This window comes from Ascaphus truei, chromosome 1, assembly GCF_040206685.1.
Source record: "Ascaphus truei isolate aAscTru1 chromosome 1, aAscTru1.hap1, whole genome shotgun sequence".
Classification (NCBI taxonomy): domain Eukaryota; kingdom Metazoa; phylum Chordata; class Amphibia; order Anura; family Ascaphidae; genus Ascaphus; species Ascaphus truei.
In genome coordinates, this window is record NC_134483.1 from 440,857,404 (window position 1) to 440,878,718 (window position 21,315).

Genomic DNA, 21,315 nt, shown 5'->3' on the forward strand with positions numbered 1-21,315 from the left:
TAGTGACAGGGACTCTCTTCTGTCTGTAAAATCTAAAAAAACAAAGGACAACACTATTAGATGTATTGGCACCTTCAACAAAAGATGGTGGGCAATTAAAAGGATTTTTTCCCAACATTGGCATCTCCTTCAGGCGGATGTAGATTTAGCGAAGGTTATAGGCCCTAGACCTACCACTACTAGTAGGCGGTCCACAAATTTGAGGGACTCTCTCGTCAATAGCCACTTTCAGCAGGCAAGGACAGAGACCTGGTTGAGTCCCATCAAAGGGATGTACCGATGTCAGGGGTGAAAAGCATGCAAACATGTCAACGCTGCTAAAACATTCGCTAACCATGACAATACTCATCAATACTCTGTGGACAGTTTTATCAACTGTCGAACCACCAACGTAATCTATCTTATCACGTATTTGTGGTAAGAGATACGTTGGTAAGACAACTAGGCAATGCTATGTGAGACACCAGCTTCTGGTATTGACTTACCACGCTATTGTCTAAAAAATGTATTCAAAATTAGTGACTATAAAACTAGAGTTATAAACCCACTTTTCTAGGGTTTATTATGTGTGTAATCTGTATATACATACACCTCATAGCAATATTCTTGCTGTATAAAATATATTCAAGACCTTGTATGTATATATATATACTTTATTTACTTTTTATTTTCATTTTATTTTTTCTCTCACTATATTTTTTGTGACACATTGTATTCCGGATAGGGGGTACCACAACATATACAGTACTTCTAATGCCTGTTTCAAGTATGTTATTAGATCTCATTATTAGGACCAGTGTTCACCCAATATCTGTATTAGGATGATCTTTTCCCCCATGTAGCTGCCACTGTTGCCTCAGATACCCTTATTAGCATCTATAGGGCAGATTCTGACTAACAGCTTACATCTGCGCTCTTGATACTCTATTTTCCGGTGTGCGCATGCGCATATAACATCAGTCAGACTCCATATTTTTGAAGTGAAACTTCTTTAGTGGCACCTCATTCCTAATGGGACAAAAATGGATTGTGGGGACAGAAAACGAAACGGATGTGACGTCGAAGTACTGACGTCACAGTGCTGGCAGTTGAGGCAAATCACATGCAGCGGCGGCGGTGGTGACAGCCGTCGGCGCCGCTCCTAACCATCTTTGTTTCCCCCCACACGGCCGCTTACATGCTTACTCGCTGCGGCAGCTCCTAACGAGCACCGCTCCCCCCCACCCGCTGACATGCGGCGGTGGCGGCGCTAGCCGCCGGCGCCGCTCTCCCTCAAAATGTAATCGCCGCCACTCCTAATACGCTCCCCCTCACCGGACGCCACGGCTCGGAGACCCGGTGCCGGACCGCAGCCCGAGGAGATACAGCCAATCCTAACTGCCGCCGTTCCCCGCCCATTGATATGCCGCGCATGCACGGTAGTCATGGCGACGCTCAAGACGCCATGACTCTCCTCACAGGGACACTGCAGCCCACACTGCTCCCCGGGGCCCTATGCAGGTCCTGATCTCCTGCGGCCTCTCCTCCCGGTGCATGCCTGTTTCCCTGCTGACCTCCCCCGGCCGAGGCATGGAACGGCTCCTGCTCCGGTAACGGGGGGGGAGGGGGTGAGTAGTGCGCTGCGTCCCCCACAGCACCATCAGAAGGGGATCGCTGCAGCGCTCCCCTCCAAGCCGGCTGAAGCTGACAATGACGCGCTGCCCCCCTCCCCCCGCTGACACTGCCTCCATCGCCTCTGTGCCGCGATCAGGTAGGCTGAAAGGGGCTGGGAGGAGGACAAGTGTGCTGGGGGGAGTCAGGAGAGAGGGGGCAGGGAAAGGATAAGGGTGCTGGGGGGAGAATAAGGGTGCTAGGGGGAGGACAAGTGTGCTGGGGGAAGTCAGGAGAGAGGGGGGCAGGACACACACATACACACACACAGACACACATACAAACACACACACTGACTGACGCACACACACACACACCGACTGACACACATACACATACACTGACTGACACACACTGACTGACACACATACACACACACACACACACACTGACACACATACACACACACACAGACTGACACACACACACTGACTGACACACATATACACACACACTGTCTGACACACACACACACACACACACACACACACACACACACTGACACACACACACACACACACTGACTGACACACACACACACACACACTGACTCACATACACACTGACTGACACACACACACACACACACATACACACTGATTGACACACATACATACACACACACACTGACTGACACATACACACAGACTCTGACACACATACACATGAATGCACACTCTGACACACGCACGCACACTGACTGACACACACACACCCCAGTGATGCGCTGAACACCGCCCCTGAATGATGTGCCTATTCCCCCCCTCCCCCCGTGAGCTCCCCCCATGAGCTCCCCCCCGTGAGCTCCCACCACCCCCCTCCGTGAGCTCCCACCACCACCCCCCGTGAGCTCCCACCACCCCCCCGTGAGCTATCCCACCCCCCGTGAGAACCCCCACCCCATGAGCTCCCCCACACCCCTACCCCCCCGTGAGCTCCCCCCCCCCCGTGACCTCAACAGTGAGCTCCCCCACCCCCCCCTGTGCTCCCCCCTTGAGCTTCCCCCCCCTCTGAGCTCCCCCACCCCCCCAACATCCATGATGCTGGTACTGCTGCCAATAAACATGACCCCGGCAATCAAATTTACTCATGCTCTAAGCAGTAATAATATTATTGTTACTTTATATGTTGCTGATAACACACAAAAAGAAGTTTCACTTACTATGCGCGTGCACAGCACACACATGCGCAGAAAACACTGTGCTCGGCTCCAGTTAGATTCCTTAATTTTTTCTAAGTCTCTGCGCATGCGCAGTAAACACTGTGCCCGGCTCGAGGGCTCTGTCGTTATTACACCACTCAGGTGGATCATTTGGCTTTCAGCGGCAGCAGAATGGAGGTATCACAGGTACTGTTATATGGATGTCCACTACTGATAGCAATTAGATAGTTTATTTGTGGTTTCGCGTGCGCATATGCTGCGCATGCGCAATAGCGGTATATACCAATTACGCAATGAGAGAGACGGGAGGGTATAAAAATGCCCCGCTTTCCCCCTTCTAGCAAATTTGTCCCTGACAAAGCTCCATAGCTGGAGGGAAACGCGCGTTGGACGTGCAATGTTGTCAGTCTCCTACTTGGAGCTGTTTTAATGTAGTGTTTGTAGTCTCCTGGTTCAGCTCATACAGTTCATGATACTACTCTATTATAGCTTAGTGTCACTCAGTCAGTGAGGTTTGCTGCCATCTCTCTACCTTGTTACTATTGTGCTTTGCAGTCTCTGTGCTGTGAATTTATTTCACTGCACTGCTGGCTGCCCCATGTAGTGTCGATTAGTGTTTCTGCACTCATGATGTTTACACCTTCTACTCTGGATATGACTTCATATAATACTGGGGTCTGGTAATAAGCAAATTATCTTACTAGGTGGAGCTCTTACTAATTTTATTGCAATACTTCTCTCCTCTCTGACGTTTACATCCTTTATTATCTGTTCTGTTGGCAGTTCCAGAGGGGTTTTACCCTGACTAATAGCACTCTTAGTCTCCTACACCCTACCACATTTAACTGGTAAATAGGGTCTTTCCATCTTAATAATTAGGTGACCTAGGTGCTACGCATTGTTGATATAATTTCTTTTTAATTTCGTTACACACTTCTTTGGTAATATATGTTTTAAGTAAATCAATAAAAGGTACATTTTAATTCCAGTGGTGTGCAATTTAGTGAATTCTTTTAGGAGTCCAACCATTTGCACTCCTTCATTTTTCTGATTCACGTTTCAGCTCACAGTTTGCACCCACTTTATGATTATCAATTTATAATTCTGTATTCATTATCAATTCAATTTGTATGATTTTGTGATCACTCTCTATCTCTTCCTCCTTTTGTGTACTTCGGAAAACACAGCAGCATACACAGGAGAAGGTAAGGTATCCCTCTTACGCGCTTCGTGCTCTTCCAGCGCTTTATCAAAGAGTAAAATACTCGAGTGAACACTTCCGGTATATAGGCAGGCACTTGGCTCCGCCCCCCGACATTGCGTAACCTCCGCCAATGAACGGCCTGCTAAGAGACCCGGATGGTAAACAAAGGAGGAAGAAAAGCGAATGAAGCACGAGGGGCAAGGAAAGGGGAGGAACCAAAGAGCAAGCAAACAGGCAGGAAAACTAACTAACAAAACAGATAACATATAAATAATAAATAAACAAAAGGAAAAGAATAATTGGATGTTTCTCCAGTATCATCAACTTTGAAACACATCTCTATTTATATATATTTCTATATGATAAATGTTCATATTGCAGGTATAAATGTAGATGTTACAATGTTCCATCCTGTTTAAAACACAGGGGTCGGTATTTCTTTGTTTTTATCATCTTCATTTCATTATTCTTTTTCTTTTCCTTTTGTTAATTTATTAACGCGGTCGCATTATATGGAACATTGGGCCCAGGACCTCTGGGTAAAAAAATCACAATGGAAGACTGGGATGATATCTGGGACAATGCAGCGAAGATGTCTATTTGCACAATAACAAAAGAGAACATTTACAAAGTCATATATAGATTGTCTCTGTGGGGTAAGATACTGATATTCCCAGACAGTTGTTGGAGGAGGTGTGGTATGACAGGAGACATGGCACACGGGAGTAGCAGTGCCCAAAAATCCAGATAATCCAAAAATTGAATGGGGAAACTCTAGACATAGCAATTGGGCTATATCCTGTAATGTTAGTCCTGGCCAAGGCCAAAGGAGGACATGAACCAGCCCAGGAATAAATTACTCTCACACATTATAACAGCAGCTAGGTGTTCGATAGCAGTGGCCTGGAATAAAAGCCAACCTCCTTCAAAAAGAGAGAGGTCAAGCAGAAGATTAACGATGTTCAATTGATGGAGAAATTTACCTCGTATATAAAACACACCACTAAGAAATTTAATAGGGAATGGGAACCGTGTAACAATAGTTAACATACTAATACTTTAGGCCGAGTCCATAGTGTAGGCACGCGTGACAAAGCACATGGCCCCGCGCGCCTGTCAGCCGAGCGATTAGTGGACAACAGATCTGCACGATGGGGAGGCGTGTCCAATGTCTTCGTCACAGAGCTGGTTCACTCACGTGACCCGGCCGTCAAGAGACAAAGACAAAAAAAGGTTCTCGCGGAAAAAAAAACAGCCGCACCAACGCTCACGTGCGCGAGCACACTGTGGACGTGAGCATAGACCTCAATGTGTTTGATCACACCATGCGAGCAATCACTCGTGCGGCCGCGCTCAGCATGGACGCGGCCTAAGAAACAGAGTTTGGGTAGGAAGAGGTAGCAGGTCTGAGGTTACCAAGACTATTGATGGAATAAAGGGGAGTGCCTGGCGAGGTGTCCAAAACTTTTCTAAATGTATGTATAAAGTGGTATGTCCGTCCCCCCCCCCTTTTGGTCTGAAACTTTTAAAAAAATGTTAAAAAAAAAAAAAAAATTTTTTTTTTACATGACTTACCAACAACTATACTGCTGATGTAAACTGGCTGTATGAAATTACTCAAAAGTGCTCCTTGTACACCCAGAACTTCCCATCGTGTCAGTTTGTCAGTGGAAGACATGCTGCTTATGTTGCTTGCAATTTCACGAGGGTAGTAAACTGCTGGATAATGCTTGCCTTCTACAGAGATATGAAGACTTAACTGGTCATTGGCTTCGTGTGCAGAGAGAGAATTTGGACTGAGACTTCTAAAACAAAAATTTGTAGGCATCTGTTAATATGGACAATTACAAAATTACAACGTTAAATCACCTAAATAAAGCTTTTGTTTAATCATTACATGCAGTTTCAAATTTTTTTTTTTTTTTTTTTGTGGAAAGTCGCATTTTGTTTTATATTATTGGCTCGAAAACTAGACATTTAAAATGAATTGTCCATTTTTCACGAAATGTGTCAAGTAATCAAAATTACTACAGTATAACTACAGTAAATAAAAATACCACTTGTGGGTACATTTGCATGTCTCAGACAGGTCTGCAACCCTGTTTAACCCCCGTTATCGCTTAGCAAATAATGCTTTAACTGCAGCCAAGTATTCTGGGTAACCATGCAAATGAGCACAGTGAATCACATTTTACTTCTCATCTATTTTAACATGTATGCTATGAGCTTATGCCTGCCATATTACACAGCATTTCATAGCTATAACCCTGCCAGAAGTTCACAAAAATGTAAATTAACTTGCTGAATTTGAGTGTTACAACCACCATTCCTAAAGAAGCCTTGTATAGTTTTCTTAAAAATGGTATCATTGGCATTTGTTAAATTAACAGTCTATTCAAAACGTAGCAGATATTCTTAGTCCTGAATATGAATTTCAAATATCAAAACACCACTATAGCAACTTTTTCAATGATACACTTTCCCTGGTTAAATATCACTAAAATGTGAAAGTTGTTTTATAGGGGCACATACTTTATCTGCAGTCATGTACATGTCTACAAATGGACAATTCAAAAACACAATACTTACAACTGTGCATTTATTTGAGCAGGTCCTTTTGGAAGCTGATTCATATACAGGTACATGTTTATATTTTGTTTAAGACTAAGAAGGTTGGTTGCTGGTTCGGTGCAAAAAATAGATTTTTCCATCATGCCAGTATTTGTACTATAGAAAAGCAGCAGTTGCCTATAAAAGTACCTGCAACACAAAATATCAACATTTTTAATGGATCAGCTATACATTTATATACATAAATACGCGGGACTGCAGCAGTGCGGCGGGTGAACAGGATGGAGGACCGCCAGAGCAGGGCGGCAGAGGAGTTGGACAGCAGGATCAAAGCAGGGCGGCAGAGTACAGCCAGGGAGGAGCACGCACTAGCTGTTACACCGTGTGCTACCCAGGCTATCCTCTGCTGCCCTGCATCGCTCCCACCATCCAACTCCTGCACTCCTGTGGTCCTCCTCCACCTAAGCCAGGTAGGAAGAGAAGTGAGATGGAGGAGGCCGAGGAGGAAGAGCGAAGCAGAGGAGGGGGCAGAGAGAGGATGAATGAGGGGGCAGAGAGGATGAATGAGGGAGCAGAGAGAGGATGAATGAAGGGTGGGCACAGGGCTGAAAGTTCACCTATGGTGCAGAATACCCTTGCCTTTATGTTACCCTAATATAACTCAGCAGCTTCAATGCATTAATTCCCAGATGAAGTGGCCACGTAGCCATGAAACGCGTATGATTGTGTTGGTGCCACTGGGTCAGTCCTCGATTGTGGAACATTGCACCTTGATTGGACTCTCTCACTCATGTGGCTAAACTTTCAGACTCAGCCGGCACTTTATGCACGTCAGCTGCCGGCGTCTCTCTCTCTCTCCACGATCAAACAGCATCTGCACTTCGGCTTCCAGTAGAACACACCTAATCCATCAGATGGAGGCACGGACAGCTCCAGGGGAGGATCTCATCGACCCTCCCCTCCGCACCTTATTCAGGGAGGACGATCCCTGCAACCCTCACGTACCTGGTTGTTCCGGTCAGACAGTGGTGCAACGACTCTTGGCCTCTCCTTTGATACAGTTTTTGACCCACTTTAAACCTATTTTAATTTTGTAAGTGCATATCATACCATTGTACTTAATTCCACGGTTTCATAGTAAATACTATACCATTAATTTTTGCGCTTTTCTTTTCTACTCCTACTATAGGTGTCTGTTTTTATTTCAAAAGTCTACCAACAACCTAGATTTAACCTATTAAACATGCCACGGCCATTAGTTCACTGATTCTAGAAGTGCATACCAACTTCCATGATTCAGATAAAGTTGCTTTGATTTCTTTTAATGGGGCACAATCAGGAAGTTACACTAATAGAAGGAACCATTAATAGTAATTCTTACCTAAGCAAAGAACGTCTTGCAACAACAACAGCATGCGAGTCATGCAGAACTCTGCCATCATTTTGAATGCTCTGTCCATAGTTACACTCTCCTGTGCCGATGGCAACCACTTCCCAATGTTGGCCAGCTAAAAGAACAGTGTGTGTCACTGAAACTCATTAAATCCAATAAACATTCTAACATTCTTGCATTTGAACTATTCACTAAGTATTTTATCTGGTAGTGTTAGGACTTGCGAATGGGTGTTTGCCTTGTCGTGGCTCGCAAGCTTACAGCGCTTTGGCCAAAGGGTAAAACTAAATTACCCCTTTTCAAGAGAATATCTTGCATCAAACAGGCAATGGGTGGAAGGGAAGTAAACATAATTATGCCCCTTTACAAAGCATTAGTAAGACCACACCTTGAATATGGAATACAATTTTGGGCACCAATCCTAAGAAAAGACATTATGGAACTAGAGAGAGTGCAGAGAAGAGCCACCAAATTAATAAAGGGGATGGACATTCTAACTTATGAGGAGAGGCTAGCTAAATTAGATTTATTTACATTAGAAAAGAGGCGTCTAAGAGGGGATATGATAACTATATACAAATATATTCGGGGACAATACAAGGAGCTTTCAAAAGAACTATTCATCCCACGGGCAGTACTAAGGACTCGGGGCCATCCCTTAAGGTTGGAGGAAAGGAAATTTCACCAGTAACAAAGGAAAGGGTTCTTTACAGTAAGAGCAGTTAAAATGTGGAATTCATTACCCATGGAGACTGTGATGGCAGATACAATAGTTGTTCAAAAAAAGGTTGGACATCTTTTTAGATAGGAAAGGTATACAGGGATATACCAAATAAGTATACATGGGAAAAATGTTGATCCAGGGATTAATCCGATTGCCAATTCTTGGAGTCAGGAAGGAATTTATTGAAGTGAAACTTCTTTAGTGGCACCTCATTCGAACTGGGGCAAAAATGGATTGTGGAGACAGAAATGAAACGGATGTGACGTCAGTGCTGGCAGTTGAGGCCGGGCTGTGTTCTGGCTCAGCCCGACCCCAACATTGACATCCCACCCGCTCAAAAAATAAAATTCGGCGGTGGCGGCGGCGCCGCTCCTAATGGCCGCCGAACCCCCCACACGGCCGCTGACATATGCGTATCGCCGCCGCTCCTAACGTTCCCTGCCCGCTGCCCGCTTCCGTGCCGCGCATGCGCAGTTGCCATGGCGCTACTGACTCCAATCACCGCGGGAGGAGTGGGGAGGGGGTGGCGCGCAGCCGCTATCTGCCCCCGGCGGGTGCAGGCCAAGCAGCACACTGACCTGGTGCTCCTGCAGGTCTTCCCGCAGCGCCGGCAAGCTCATGGCCGCTGTTCCCCGCCCGCTGCCATGCCGCGCATGCGCAGTTGTGATGGCGCCGCTGACGGACGCCACACATGCGCAGAAGCGGCTGGCAGCGGCGCCGTTCCACCCACACGCTCCCGTTTGCCCCACATGGCGCCATTCCGCCCTCCACTGAACCGGTGGCACACGGCACAACCTGCGCAGCACAGGGGCTCGGCACCGGGGGCAGGCTCCTGCTGCTGGAAGAAAGGGTGACCCGGCCGGGCAGCGGAAGCGGGAGGGGTGCGGAAGGGGGAGGGGTGTGTATTTGTGTATGTGTGTGTATGTGTCAGTCAGTCAGTCAGTGTGTGTGGGTGTATATGTATGTATGTGTGTCAGTGTGTGTGTGTGTGTGTGTATGTGTCAGTCAGTGTGTATGTGTGTCAGTCAGTGTGTGTGTGTATGTATGTGTGTCAGTCAGTGTGTGTGTGTGTGTGTGTGTGTGTGTGTGTGTGTGTGTGTGTGTGTGTCAGTCAGTGTGTGTGTGTATGTGTCAGTCAGTGTGTGTGTGTATGTGTCAGTCAGTGTGTGTGTATGTGTGTGTGTGTGTGTGTGTGTGTGTATGTGTGTCAGTGTGTGTGTATGTGTGTCAGTCAATGTGTGTGTGTGTGTATGTATGTCAGTCAGTGTGTGTGTGTATGTATGTGTGTCAGTCAGTGTGTGTTTATGTATGTGTGTCAGTCAGTGTATGTGTGTCAGTCAGTGTGTGTGTGTGTGTGTGTGTGTGTGTGTGTGTGTGTGAGTCAGTGTGTGTGTATGTATGTGTGTCAGTCAGTCAGTGTGTGTGTCAGTCAGTGTCTGTCAGTGTGTGTGTGTGTATGTGTGTGAGTCAGTGTGTATGTGTGTGTGTGTGTGTGTGTGTATGTGTGTCAGTCAGTGTGTGTGTGTGTATGTGTGTCAGTCAGTGTGTGTGTGTATATGTGTGTCAGTGTGTGTGTGTGTGTGTGTGTGTGTATGTGTGTCAGTCAGTGTGTGTGTATGTGTGTCAGTGTGTGTGTGTGTGTATGTGTGTCAGTCAATGTGTGTATGCGTGTGAGTCACTGTGTGTGTGTATGCGTGTCAGTCAGTGTGTGTGTGTATGCGTGTCAGTCAGTGTGAGTGTATGTATGTGTGTCAGTCAGTGTGTGTTTATGTATGTGTGTCAGTCGGTGTGTGTGTATGCGTGTCAGTGTGTGTGTGTATGTGTCAGTCAGTGTCTGTGTATGTGTGTCAGTCAGTGTGTGTGTGTCCTGCTGCAGCCAGGGGCGGGGTGTAACATTGCGCACCACCTCCCTCCCCCTCTTCCGTAAATTCTGCTTACCCCCCCCCCACACTGACTGACACACATACATACATACACACACACACACACTGACTGACTCACACACACACACACACTGACTGACACACATACACACTGACTGACACACACACACACTGACTGACTGACACAGACTGACACAGACTGACACACACACACACACACACTGACACACATTGACGGACACACACTGACACACACATACACACACTGACCGACACACATACACACACTGACTGACACACATACACACACTGACTGACACACATGCACACACTGACTGACACATACACACACACACTGGCTGACACACATACACACAAGGAATTCACACTTAGTGCAAATAGCTAATACAGGGGATGTGTGCCGAGCACGCGCATTATAAGTCAAATTTATTTGCGTTTTGTCAATGAAATTGTATTTTGATTTTTAATTAAAAGATCACCAACACAAATACAATTTCTGTGACAAAAGTCAAAGAAGTTTCACTTACTATGCGCGTGCACAGCACACACAGCTTTTTTTTCCCCTTATGAGAGACATCATTGGATTATATGACTCTGGGGGGTTTTGTTTGCCTTCCTCTGGATCAATAAGTAAGTATAGATAAAGGATAAAGTATCTGTTGTCTAAATTTAGCATAGGTTGAACTTGATGGACGTACGTCTTTTTTCAACCTCATTTACTATGTAACTATTTTACTGTGTATTTCTGTCATGTTGGATGTAGCATTGGCCTTCTCTGTCGTCTGTTGTATACATATGCCACCCTCAATAGCACTCCATTTTGACACTTAAATACATACATATATTTTGTGGGGGCTCAGGGGTTCCCAAAAAGAGCTTACTGGGGTTTTGTCTTCTGTTGAACTATTCACTAACTTTGAAAGATTCTGGAACCAGTATGGCTTTCTTTATTTTTTTTCATCTCGGGTTGTTACAGACAAAATTAAGTCTTGTTATGGAGTTCTTACCAAACTTTAGATTAGCAAGTCAATACTGATTTTGCAAAGTTAAACCCTTCAAACTAACTGCCTACTACATTGAACTCTGTTCTTACCTTTTTCAATCACAAATGCAGCTAACGAACTGCTACAGCTTTCATACTCTGGATATTTGGATACCAAGTTATTAAACATATCCTTAATGGTGCGCGAAATATTTTCATGAATAAAAGATCGTCCATCTACGAAACCATGAAAAGACACAGAAAACATTTTTCATACAACAGCTTACTTTGATTTTAGCATCCGTCTTTCACAGTAAAAAGTAGATAATGCAAATGTTGTATAGCTTAGCTCATGCGTTACTTGAACCCTTTTCCTGCCAGTGGCCTGTAAGTGCATGTACAAAAAAACAAGAATATATTGCACAAGTTCAGTATAAGTTTCAATAGCTCAGCTATTCAACGATGCTATGCTATTATATAGTTCTAACCTTAATCATGTAGCACAAACAATTTAATTAAAGTCTGAGACTTGGCCAGGTCTACTGACTCAATGAATGCAGCATCCCCCGCGAACACGGACTAAGCCACTGCTTTTTCCGTGATTAAAAAAGGGCCAATTATGCTTGATATGTGTCCTCATGCAAAAAAGTTTGCACATCTCTATTAGTGGGTAAAAAGCGAACAAAGGACGATGGTGTGTTTAATAAACAAATATGACCAGTATTTTAAACGCATCAAGAAACGTCTTGTAGAGGCAATCCATGACGTTTATTTTTTATTTGTTTTTTCAGCACAGGATTGAAGCTGTCTCCGGAGCTAAACCCAATTAATTTTCGCTCCGGAGAAACTATTTCCAGAGATACTTACCTCCGTAGTGGGTGACAGTAGCCCCTCCAGGATCAAAGTTAGAGTGGATTCTCAATGCTCCCGCGTCCTAATAGGAAGCCATGATGTCACCCAGTGCAGCTTCTTATCAGCCCATGTGATGAAAGAGGTTTAAAACGGCAAGAGATATCTGAACCCCCTTACAGAGGCAATTATCTCTGGAAACAGGGGCTTCCAGCGATGAAATTAATAGGTTTCAGCCCTGGAGGCCCCCTGCTTCAATCCTGTATTAAAAATAAAAAACAATCGCCATTATTGCTCCTTTAAAGCAGTGGAGGAACTACCAGATGTGTAGCTGGTACGGCTGCACCAGTGCCCAACACCCGCACGCCGAAACACAGTTCTGGCACTTCTAAATCCCCCCCACCCGGACCCTACCTGTAGTGGGGTGCCTCCCTCGGTGGTGGAAGCAGAAACCCCATCTGGGTAGTCCTAACAGGGAAGATAGGCCCCACTGGAAATTGGGTCCAACTTACGCAATCACAGCCTGGTAGGGCTCCCTCTGTTGCTGTATAACCTTACTAGTTTTCCCTAAAAAACAGCTCCACAAGTAAGGCCCCAACAGGGAAGTTTTTTTTAATTTAACTTGCATCAGGGCCCAGGTGACTAATTTTGCCCCTGCCTAAAGTGTTTTTACTATTTGTATGTAATGCCATTAAAGCCCCCGGTAAATTGTTCTCTCTGCTCTGTTTTGTTTGCAAAGTAATTATTGTACCGTTAGTAATGAAAAAGGAAAAGAAAAGGAAAAAAAATGTGCTGGAAAGCTTGACTCGAGTTTCTGATGAGAAGCGATGCATCCTAACAAGATACAAGTAAGACTGTTACTTGAAGGGTGATTGGATCTTTCTAATGAACCCGATCTAAACAAGTTCTTTTTTTGGAAGCTGCTACATTTAACTGCCCCCAAGCACCAATAGCACCCAAAGATAATACAATGCTAAACTGGAAGGTTTTAGGTAATTATCTTACCATTTCGTGTTCTTAAAATACTTGCGCTTTCAGTTGAGACTTTAGGCTCCACGGGTATTAGAGGAGGGCCTACCAAAATACAAGGCTTTGTACTATCTGAAACGTGAAATACACATTAAAATAAACCAAATCATTTAACTTCTATTATACAAATGCAGAACAATGTACAAATGTAGAATAATTATTCTCTTGGATACATGTACATTTGGAGATATGATATATTGCATCAACATCGTGAAACCCTATGCAAACTAACATTCTGAGCCACATTGTGATTTGTAGTGTTATTTGTAAGTATGAATGAATAATTTCTGTAAACAAAAACAAAAAAAAAAGGGTACTATTGTAGACAGGTCCTGAATATGGTTTTAGCAACTAGCAGCTTGGACCAACAAATTCTATGCATAATTATAAAACACAGACTTGCCAAAAGAAAAAAAAAATAGTCTGTCGTGCTCTAAACATTTAGTATTTCACTTGAATCTTTATAACAAAAAAAAAAATACAAAAAGTGGTGTAGTGTGTTTTAAACATTAAATCACATTTGAAACTTTATAGAAAAGAAACCTCTTTATTGAACACTCACAAACCCATCTATTTCAGCAGTGATCTGAAATTTGGAACTAACTGAATCTTTATACTCCCAGCAGGTACTAACCAAATTTTGTCTTATTTGAATCAATCGAGAACCCTTCTGATCAAAAAAAATCTACCTTCTTGAATTGTATTTTGTTTAATCTGGTATGTTAAGGGTTCAGGTGTTAGTGTGATGTTATCTAATATTGTCTGCCACTTATCCACTCTAATACAATTAGGTAGTTTTATTGGGGAGGAAGGTGGGGGGGGGGGAGGAGGAAGGTGGGGGGGAGGAGGAAGGGGGGGCGATGTGACTTTAGGAAAACAGTCTGCATTTCAAGTGGGCCTATTTCAATGGGAACATTTATAAAAGGACAGAGTTATACAGGAGATAGACAAGAGGTGGACATGTGTCTGGATCTTCCTGCAACTTTACCTGTACATTCATATAACGGGACAGCTTTCGGCGAGCTCACTATTCTACATTTGTAGGCCTGCCCTATTTAAGCCCCATCCTTCTCCCTCCAAAACTTCTCATCCACTCACTCATCACATTTTCCTCCCATGACTACTCCAGTCACGCAAGTATCCAAAGCCTACTGAAAACCACAGAACAAGACTTCTGAAAAGGCTAAAGGTTGCTGCCTATAGACCTTGCTTGCTTGGGACAGATGGGCCAGGGCTAGGGTACCCAGCTATCGCCCAATATATGTACAGTCCTCTGCTATCCAACGTAATCCATTCTGGAAGTAGCGTTGGATAGCGAAATCGTTGTAAAGCGAGTCCCATGTTAATCAGTTTCGGTGAGTGTTGGATAACGCATTTAGGTGTCGGATAACGCATTCCGGCGTCCAAAAACAGCCCATAGGGTTGCGTTGGATATGCCATTCGTTGTAAAGTGAAATGTTGGATAGCGAGGACTACTTGTATCCAGAACTATTGCCTGCTTTGTGTTTCTAGTGATTATTCATAATTTCTGTTTGAGGAGAAATGTGTCTTGTTGTCCCAGGACATATTTGTAAGGGGTCCTGTTGCCAGTATGTGGTATGGGCTAAGCCAGGGGTGCACAACTCCAGTCCTCAAGGGCCACCAACAGGCCAGATTTTAAAGCTATCCCTGCTTTAGCACAGGTGGCTCAAATCAAAATAGCTGAGCCACTTGTGCTACAGCTGGGATAGCCTGAAAATCTGGCCTGCTGGGGGACCTTGAGGACTGGAGTTGTGCACCCCTGGGCTAAGCAGTGGCTAACCTGGCTGCGTGTTTCCCCTCTGGGAGGGAGGCAAACTGTCGGGAAGCAGGCTTTTGAGCCGAGGGGGATCGGTAACTCCATCCCCTGTCCTCATTCAGAGGATTGAGACGGTCCACTGTCTTAGTCGGTACCCCAGGCAGCGGTAAACCGAGTTCCGGCAGTATGAGGTTCTGAAATCAATCCCCCTCTACGAAGAAACCGGAGTTTAGATAACAGCTGTGAGCAAACTAGGAGACACGTCTGGATATGCTTATAAATGCTAAATAAATAAATAATAAATAATAAATAAATCGCCCACTGTGCCCCATAGGTGAGTGAGATGATTGTCTTGGATTAAAATCACATCTAGTATTTATCACAGAGACCTGGCTAACTACTGAAATTAACACTCCTTTGGGTAACCTAGTCCCTGATGGGTACTCTTTGTGGCATGTTCCTAGGGAGGATAAGGAGAAAGGTGGGGGGGGGGGGGGGGGGAAAGCCGTGATATTTCACTCCAATCTTATCTGCACTTCCCACTCTGGGCCCAGGGTCAAGTCATGAGTATATGACCATTCGCTGTGCCATATTTGAGCATCAAGCTTTGTATCCGCCGCCAGACAGGGGTGATTTAGTGTTTCAACTGTCGGATTTGGTCACTCCCATATTACTGGAATTCCCTCACTCTGTGGTGCTGGGGGACCGGGGAGGCTGATCCAGACAATGATGAGGCTATGGATCTTTAGGCTCCATGGGATTCAGTCAATTTGTGCATAGCCTGACATACGAGAACAATCATACACTTGATTTGATCATCACACAGGGGGGGGGAGGGAAGGGAAGGAGAAATTTAAAAAAAAAATTCAGTTGAGGTGGTGAAGTTTCCCGCCCCCCTATGGACAGATCATAGTGTGATCCAGGCTCAGATTGGAGGCGTCCTAACAACTCTTAAACTAAGTGGTGGGCCCAAGGCAGCTTGGGTATGGACTGGCAGGCTGCTTGAGCCCATTAGGTTTATATGGCTGCCCTTGGGGCCAGTTTGTCATAATTTTTCCATCTGTCTGTGACGAAAAGTACAACTTTACTCTCTGTGCAGCCACGGATGAAGTGGCTGTTCTTTGGAGAATGCCTGCTTGCAAATCATGCCGTGGTATTCTCTTATCTTCTAGTAACTGCAGGATCATCTCAATAGCGGAATTCCTCTCAAATCACGGCTGCGTTGAACTGGACTACTTGTGACTTGGATCCCTATCCATGATGGCTCCTGAAAGAGTCCATTGATTTTAGTGGCTCCATGGTTGGTGGATATCAACAGATCTCTCGGCGGGGAAGAGCTGCTGGCCTTAAAAAAGGCGTTGGTTAGTCCCCTGTTGAAGAAAGCGTGTCTAGATGTTGATATTCGACAACTATTGTCCAATCTCCAACCTTCCCGTGGTAGGAAATGTGTTGGAGAGGGTAGTTTTCACCGAGCAGGAAGATTGTTTGTAAAGGGCTGGATTCTTTAATCCCACGCAATTTAGCTTTAGAGCCGGTCATGGAACCGAGTCGGCCCTGGTCAGTGTGGCAAATGCTTAATTGTTGGCCATTTGTGCTCATCATGTTGGACCTCAACAGCCTTCAACACAATTTATCATGGGGTGCTGTGGGATTTAGCTGGTATCGGTGGGACCGCACTACAATGTGTTTCCACATTCCTGCAGAGCCACACCCAGAAGATGGCTATGGGGTCCCATTTGAAACCTGTGGGGCCTGTCCCCTTTGGGATTCCTCAAGGGTCGTGTGATCACGGCTACTGTTCAACTTGTATGCAAGACCGCAGAGCGATATCATCCGGAAGCATGGTCTGAAGTGCCACCAGTATGCTGACAACGCCCAGATCTATATTTCTTTGATGGGCAGTCCAGGGACGGCTGTAACATTGATGGCTTGCTTAGACGATGTGGCAGTATGGATGAAGATGAATTTGCTGTAACTCAACTCTGACAAGACAGAACTAATGATTATATGTTAGGCAAGACACCAGAGTATGGATCATGGGGTTTGCGAGCTTCCCCATATCAATGATGTTCAGCTGCTGTACGTGTCTTAGGTTTGTAACCTTAGCATCCTCTTTGACTAGTCTGTCAACATGAGTGCCCAAGTGGCCTCCGTTAAGACTGGGTTTCTCCATTGGAGGCTGCTTCAAAGAATGCGTTCACTCCTGTCGTCTATGAAACATACGTCTCTGCTCTCTGCCTTTGCGTCAACACGGTTGGACTACTGGAAAACCTTATTTTAGATGGAAGACTTCCGGTGTGCTTGATGCAGACGCCAGCATGTGCAGAACGCTGCTGCTCAGATGCAGAGACGTGTTTCTCGCTTTGAGCATATTACTCCCACACTGCGCAATGTGCACTGACTTTCTGTGATCTTCTGTGTTTGGTTCAAGTTGGCCGTTATGGCCTTTAAAACCTTGCAAGGCCAAGTATCTGCCTATCTGCAGTCTCTTTTGATGGCTCGGAGGGATACTGGCCAAGATCTTAGGTACTCAAGGGTGTCCGCCTCTCTGTGCCAAGGGTACTGCCCCTACGCTCGGTGGACGGGCGGGCCTGCTCGTGAGCAGCTTTAGAAGTCTGGAACCCGCTACCGCCACAGCTCAGGTGTATATTGACTTTACCACTGTTTCAGGCACGGTGTAAGACTTATTTTTTCCTTCTGGCACTTCCTAGCAAAATTGCGTACAATTTTAGTTTGTTCTTAAACTAACTGTAAAGTATTACAGTCACCCCTAAAGTGGAGACGTGCTTTTACTTAAAAAATAGGATGATGATGATTATGATGAGTGATGAGTGATGAGTGATGAGTGATGAGTTTCCCTATCAGGCACTATTCTCACTAAATATCACTGCTAAAATGGGGGGTGGGGGGGAATGGGGTTGCAAGTGCCCACTAAGGAGGTTTATTCTCTCTAAAAGTTTCTGATGTTACTTACAAAAGAAGAAAGATATTGTGTGTCACCTGAAACTATTCTGGAACATGCCCTGACAATGTTTTGAAGGATAAATGACATCAACAATTTTTCAATATTGGTGTTGAAACTCTTCTACATTGGCCACAGCACTAAAATGGAGTAAGTTGCTATAAATGACAGTATAAATATGTTTCCGTTAATTTGGGATACTTTACAATACAAGATAAAAATACTACCACTACACATTCACATCTTACTGTATGTACAATTACATTAAGTAATCAGTTATTTGCCATTTACATTTTCAGTTAACAGATTACCTCTAGAAAAAATTACCATTGATAAAACGTATAATGCTACTTACTATATTATAAATATTCACACAACCACTCCCTAGCAACCGCCCCACAAAAATGAATATTCAGTATGTAAAAAAGCTGTGTGTGCTGTGCACGCGCATAGTAAGTGAAAATTCTTTGACTTTTGTCACAGAAATTGACTTATAACGCGCGTGCTCGACACACGTGTCAGTCAGTGTATGTATGTGTGTTTGTTTGTGTGTGTGTCGGTCACTGTGTGTATGTCTGTATGTGTGTCGGTCACTGTGTGTATGTGTGTCAGTCACTGTGTGCATGTGTCAGTCACTGTGTGCATGTTTGTCAGTCAGTGTGTGCATGTGTGTCATTCAGTGTGTGCATGTGTGTCAGTCAATGTGTGTGTGTGTCAGTGTATGTCTCTCTCTCTGTGTTGTGTGAATGTCTCTCTGTGTCGGTCAGTGTGCGTATGTGTGTCAGTCAGTGTGCGTGCGTATGTGTGTCAGTCAGTGTGCGTGTGTATGTGTGTCAGTGTGTGTGTGTGTATGTGTATGTGTGTGTGTATGTGAGTCAGTGTGTGTGTGTATGTGTGTCAGTCAGTGTGTGTGTGTGTGTGTGTGTGTCAGTCAGTGTGTGTGTGTGTGTGTGTGTCTCTCTCTTTCTGTGTCCTGCCCCCTCTCTCCTGACTCCCCCCCACCCCAGGCGGAGCTGCGGCTCTGTCTAAGTCTCTCCCCCTCTCCTGTCCCCTCCCCCCCTCCTGTCCCCTCTCCCCCCTTCTCCCACAGAGACGCGGCCACACCGGGCCCGCCGTATGTGAGGGGCTGATACCGTGATTAAGAGCCCCCCCCCCCCCACCCTCCGGCAGTGCTGCGTGGGAAGCGGCGCGCTCAAACCCCCCGCTTCCCGCGTTACCGGAGCAGGAGCCAGGAGCGCACGATAACGCAGCGCAGCGGGCGTCATGATCCCGGGGCTCCTCTCCTCCTCCGGCACCGGCGGCGCACAGTCAGCGGGACTCGGGGAAGGGGAAGCGTAGGTATAGGAGGAGAGAGGCTGAGCAGCGGCTCCTCCTCTCACAGCCGGAGGACTTGCGGGACTTCCGCCATCTTGGTACACCCACAGTACCGGAAGCTCTGTGCACGTCTAGGGGTAACGGCGGCCGTTAGGAGTGGCACCGGCGGCTATCGCCGCCACCGCATGTCACAGCAGGCGTGGGGGGGAGGGGGAGTCACGTCACTTCCGTTTCATTTTCGTCTCCTTCGCTCCAGTTTTGCCCCATGAGAGTAGGTGCCACTAAAGAAGTTTCACTTCAAAAATATATATATATATTTTTTATATAAGTATACGCAAGCACTGATGGACGGATCGTATTTCAAATACAAACATTTCAACATTTCCAAACACCGATCTGAGACAGGAAGCCGACAATATATTTATATTAAAACGTATGTATTTATAAACACAATGCATTAACAAAACATACAATTCATATTTAATACGATTAATCTTCATGTCTAAACATAACAAAATGTACAACACAAACTAGAAAAATGAATTTGCATGCTTTCCCTTCCTCTGTATGGGTTAACACGTTTTACATTTTTCAGGGAACCCGTTTATAATGGCACCACAAGTACAGTACCTGCCTATACATCTGTTGGGATAGAAAAAGCACCTGTGTGTGGACTGAACAAATACGGACTTTCTGGAATTGACAGTACCTCATGCATTGTGAAGGATGCTCTCCCTAATGTTGAGACATTTAAACGGAGATGTTGCTGCTGATGTAATCACCACTTTCCAGCAAGGTCAATATTGTGTAGCTTGTTTGTGACTGCATGGTACCTACAGATGATATCACTACTCGTGGAGGTGGAAACAGAACCATCATACAGCACAAGCAGAGTGCGTACTGCTGATCACTTTCCTTATGTACAGTAGTCCAATCCATGGTGTTGCCTTAATAAGTTCAACTGGCTGAGTCCATGAACGGTTCTTTACAAACGGAGTATGGGAAGTAAAGTCTCCACCTCCCAATATAGTCGGGAAAAACTATCCTGTTTGAGTGAGCCAAAAAAGTACTTCCCCTACCAAAAACAACAAACCTAAAGCCTCAAAAATATGGGGCCAGACGAAAGGGACGGTTTATCAAACTTATTTTCTCTTTTTCGGCTCTATTCATACGGGAAGGGATAAATCCCCAAATAATTTTCAATATCGTCTGTATTACGTACCTGGTAATTGCCCAATCTTTGATTCAGACTCTTCATATTGAAGAATTTCATCAAGTGCCAATTTTGCAGCATTTACTTTTGCTTCTTTTTTGTTTTGTCCCAATCCAATTTTGTATTCAATACCATCAATAATAGCACAGAAAGCAAAATAAACACCAAAAACATGCCCTAAAAGATACAGCAAGAAAAATATAAACAGAAATGTAACAATACAAACAAAATATTATTTATTTATAAAATGTTTTACAGGAAGTAATACATCGAGTTACCTCTCGTTTTCAAGTATGTCCTGGGCATAGCATTAAGAGTTATACAGTAGTTTGTTTTGTGAATACAAATGTTTGGCAACAATGCACTGGCATTCAAAACAGATTATAAAAGAGGTCTCAAGCAATTTAAAATGCATACAAATTTGAGATCCAAGAAAAACAATAGTTACCAAGTAAAAAGTTGAACTTCATCCTTGTTGCAAGTTTATATACAGTACAAGATGCATAATAAGCTTACCGACTCAAGCAAACCCAGAACTTACCAGCCAACTTCTGTAACTTTGCAGAGGCAAACCTGCTAAA

General features: G+C 44.8%; 1 protein-coding gene across 3 annotated transcripts in view; it reads right to left on the bottom strand.

Annotated features, from left to right (window-relative positions):
* ADAD1 (adenosine deaminase domain containing 1) overlaps nucleotides 1–21,315 on the bottom strand; it is a 78,098-nt gene that overhangs the window by 16,503 nt on the left and 40,280 nt on the right. For all 3 annotated transcript variants that reach the window (XM_075615764.1, XM_075615754.1, XM_075615772.1), the window contains 6 exons: nucleotides 20,744–20,911; nucleotides 13,445–13,540; nucleotides 11,702–11,827; nucleotides 7,969–8,095; nucleotides 6,606–6,776; nucleotides 5,592–5,821 (listed from right to left, as the gene is read on the bottom strand). In XM_075615764.1, the coding sequence (XP_075471879.1) occupies nucleotides 5,592–5,821; nucleotides 6,606–6,776; nucleotides 7,969–8,095; nucleotides 11,702–11,827; nucleotides 13,445–13,540; nucleotides 20,744–20,911 (918 nt within the window). The remainder of the gene's footprint in view (nucleotides 1–5,591; nucleotides 5,822–6,605; nucleotides 6,777–7,968; nucleotides 8,096–11,701; nucleotides 11,828–13,444; nucleotides 13,541–20,743; nucleotides 20,912–21,315) is intronic.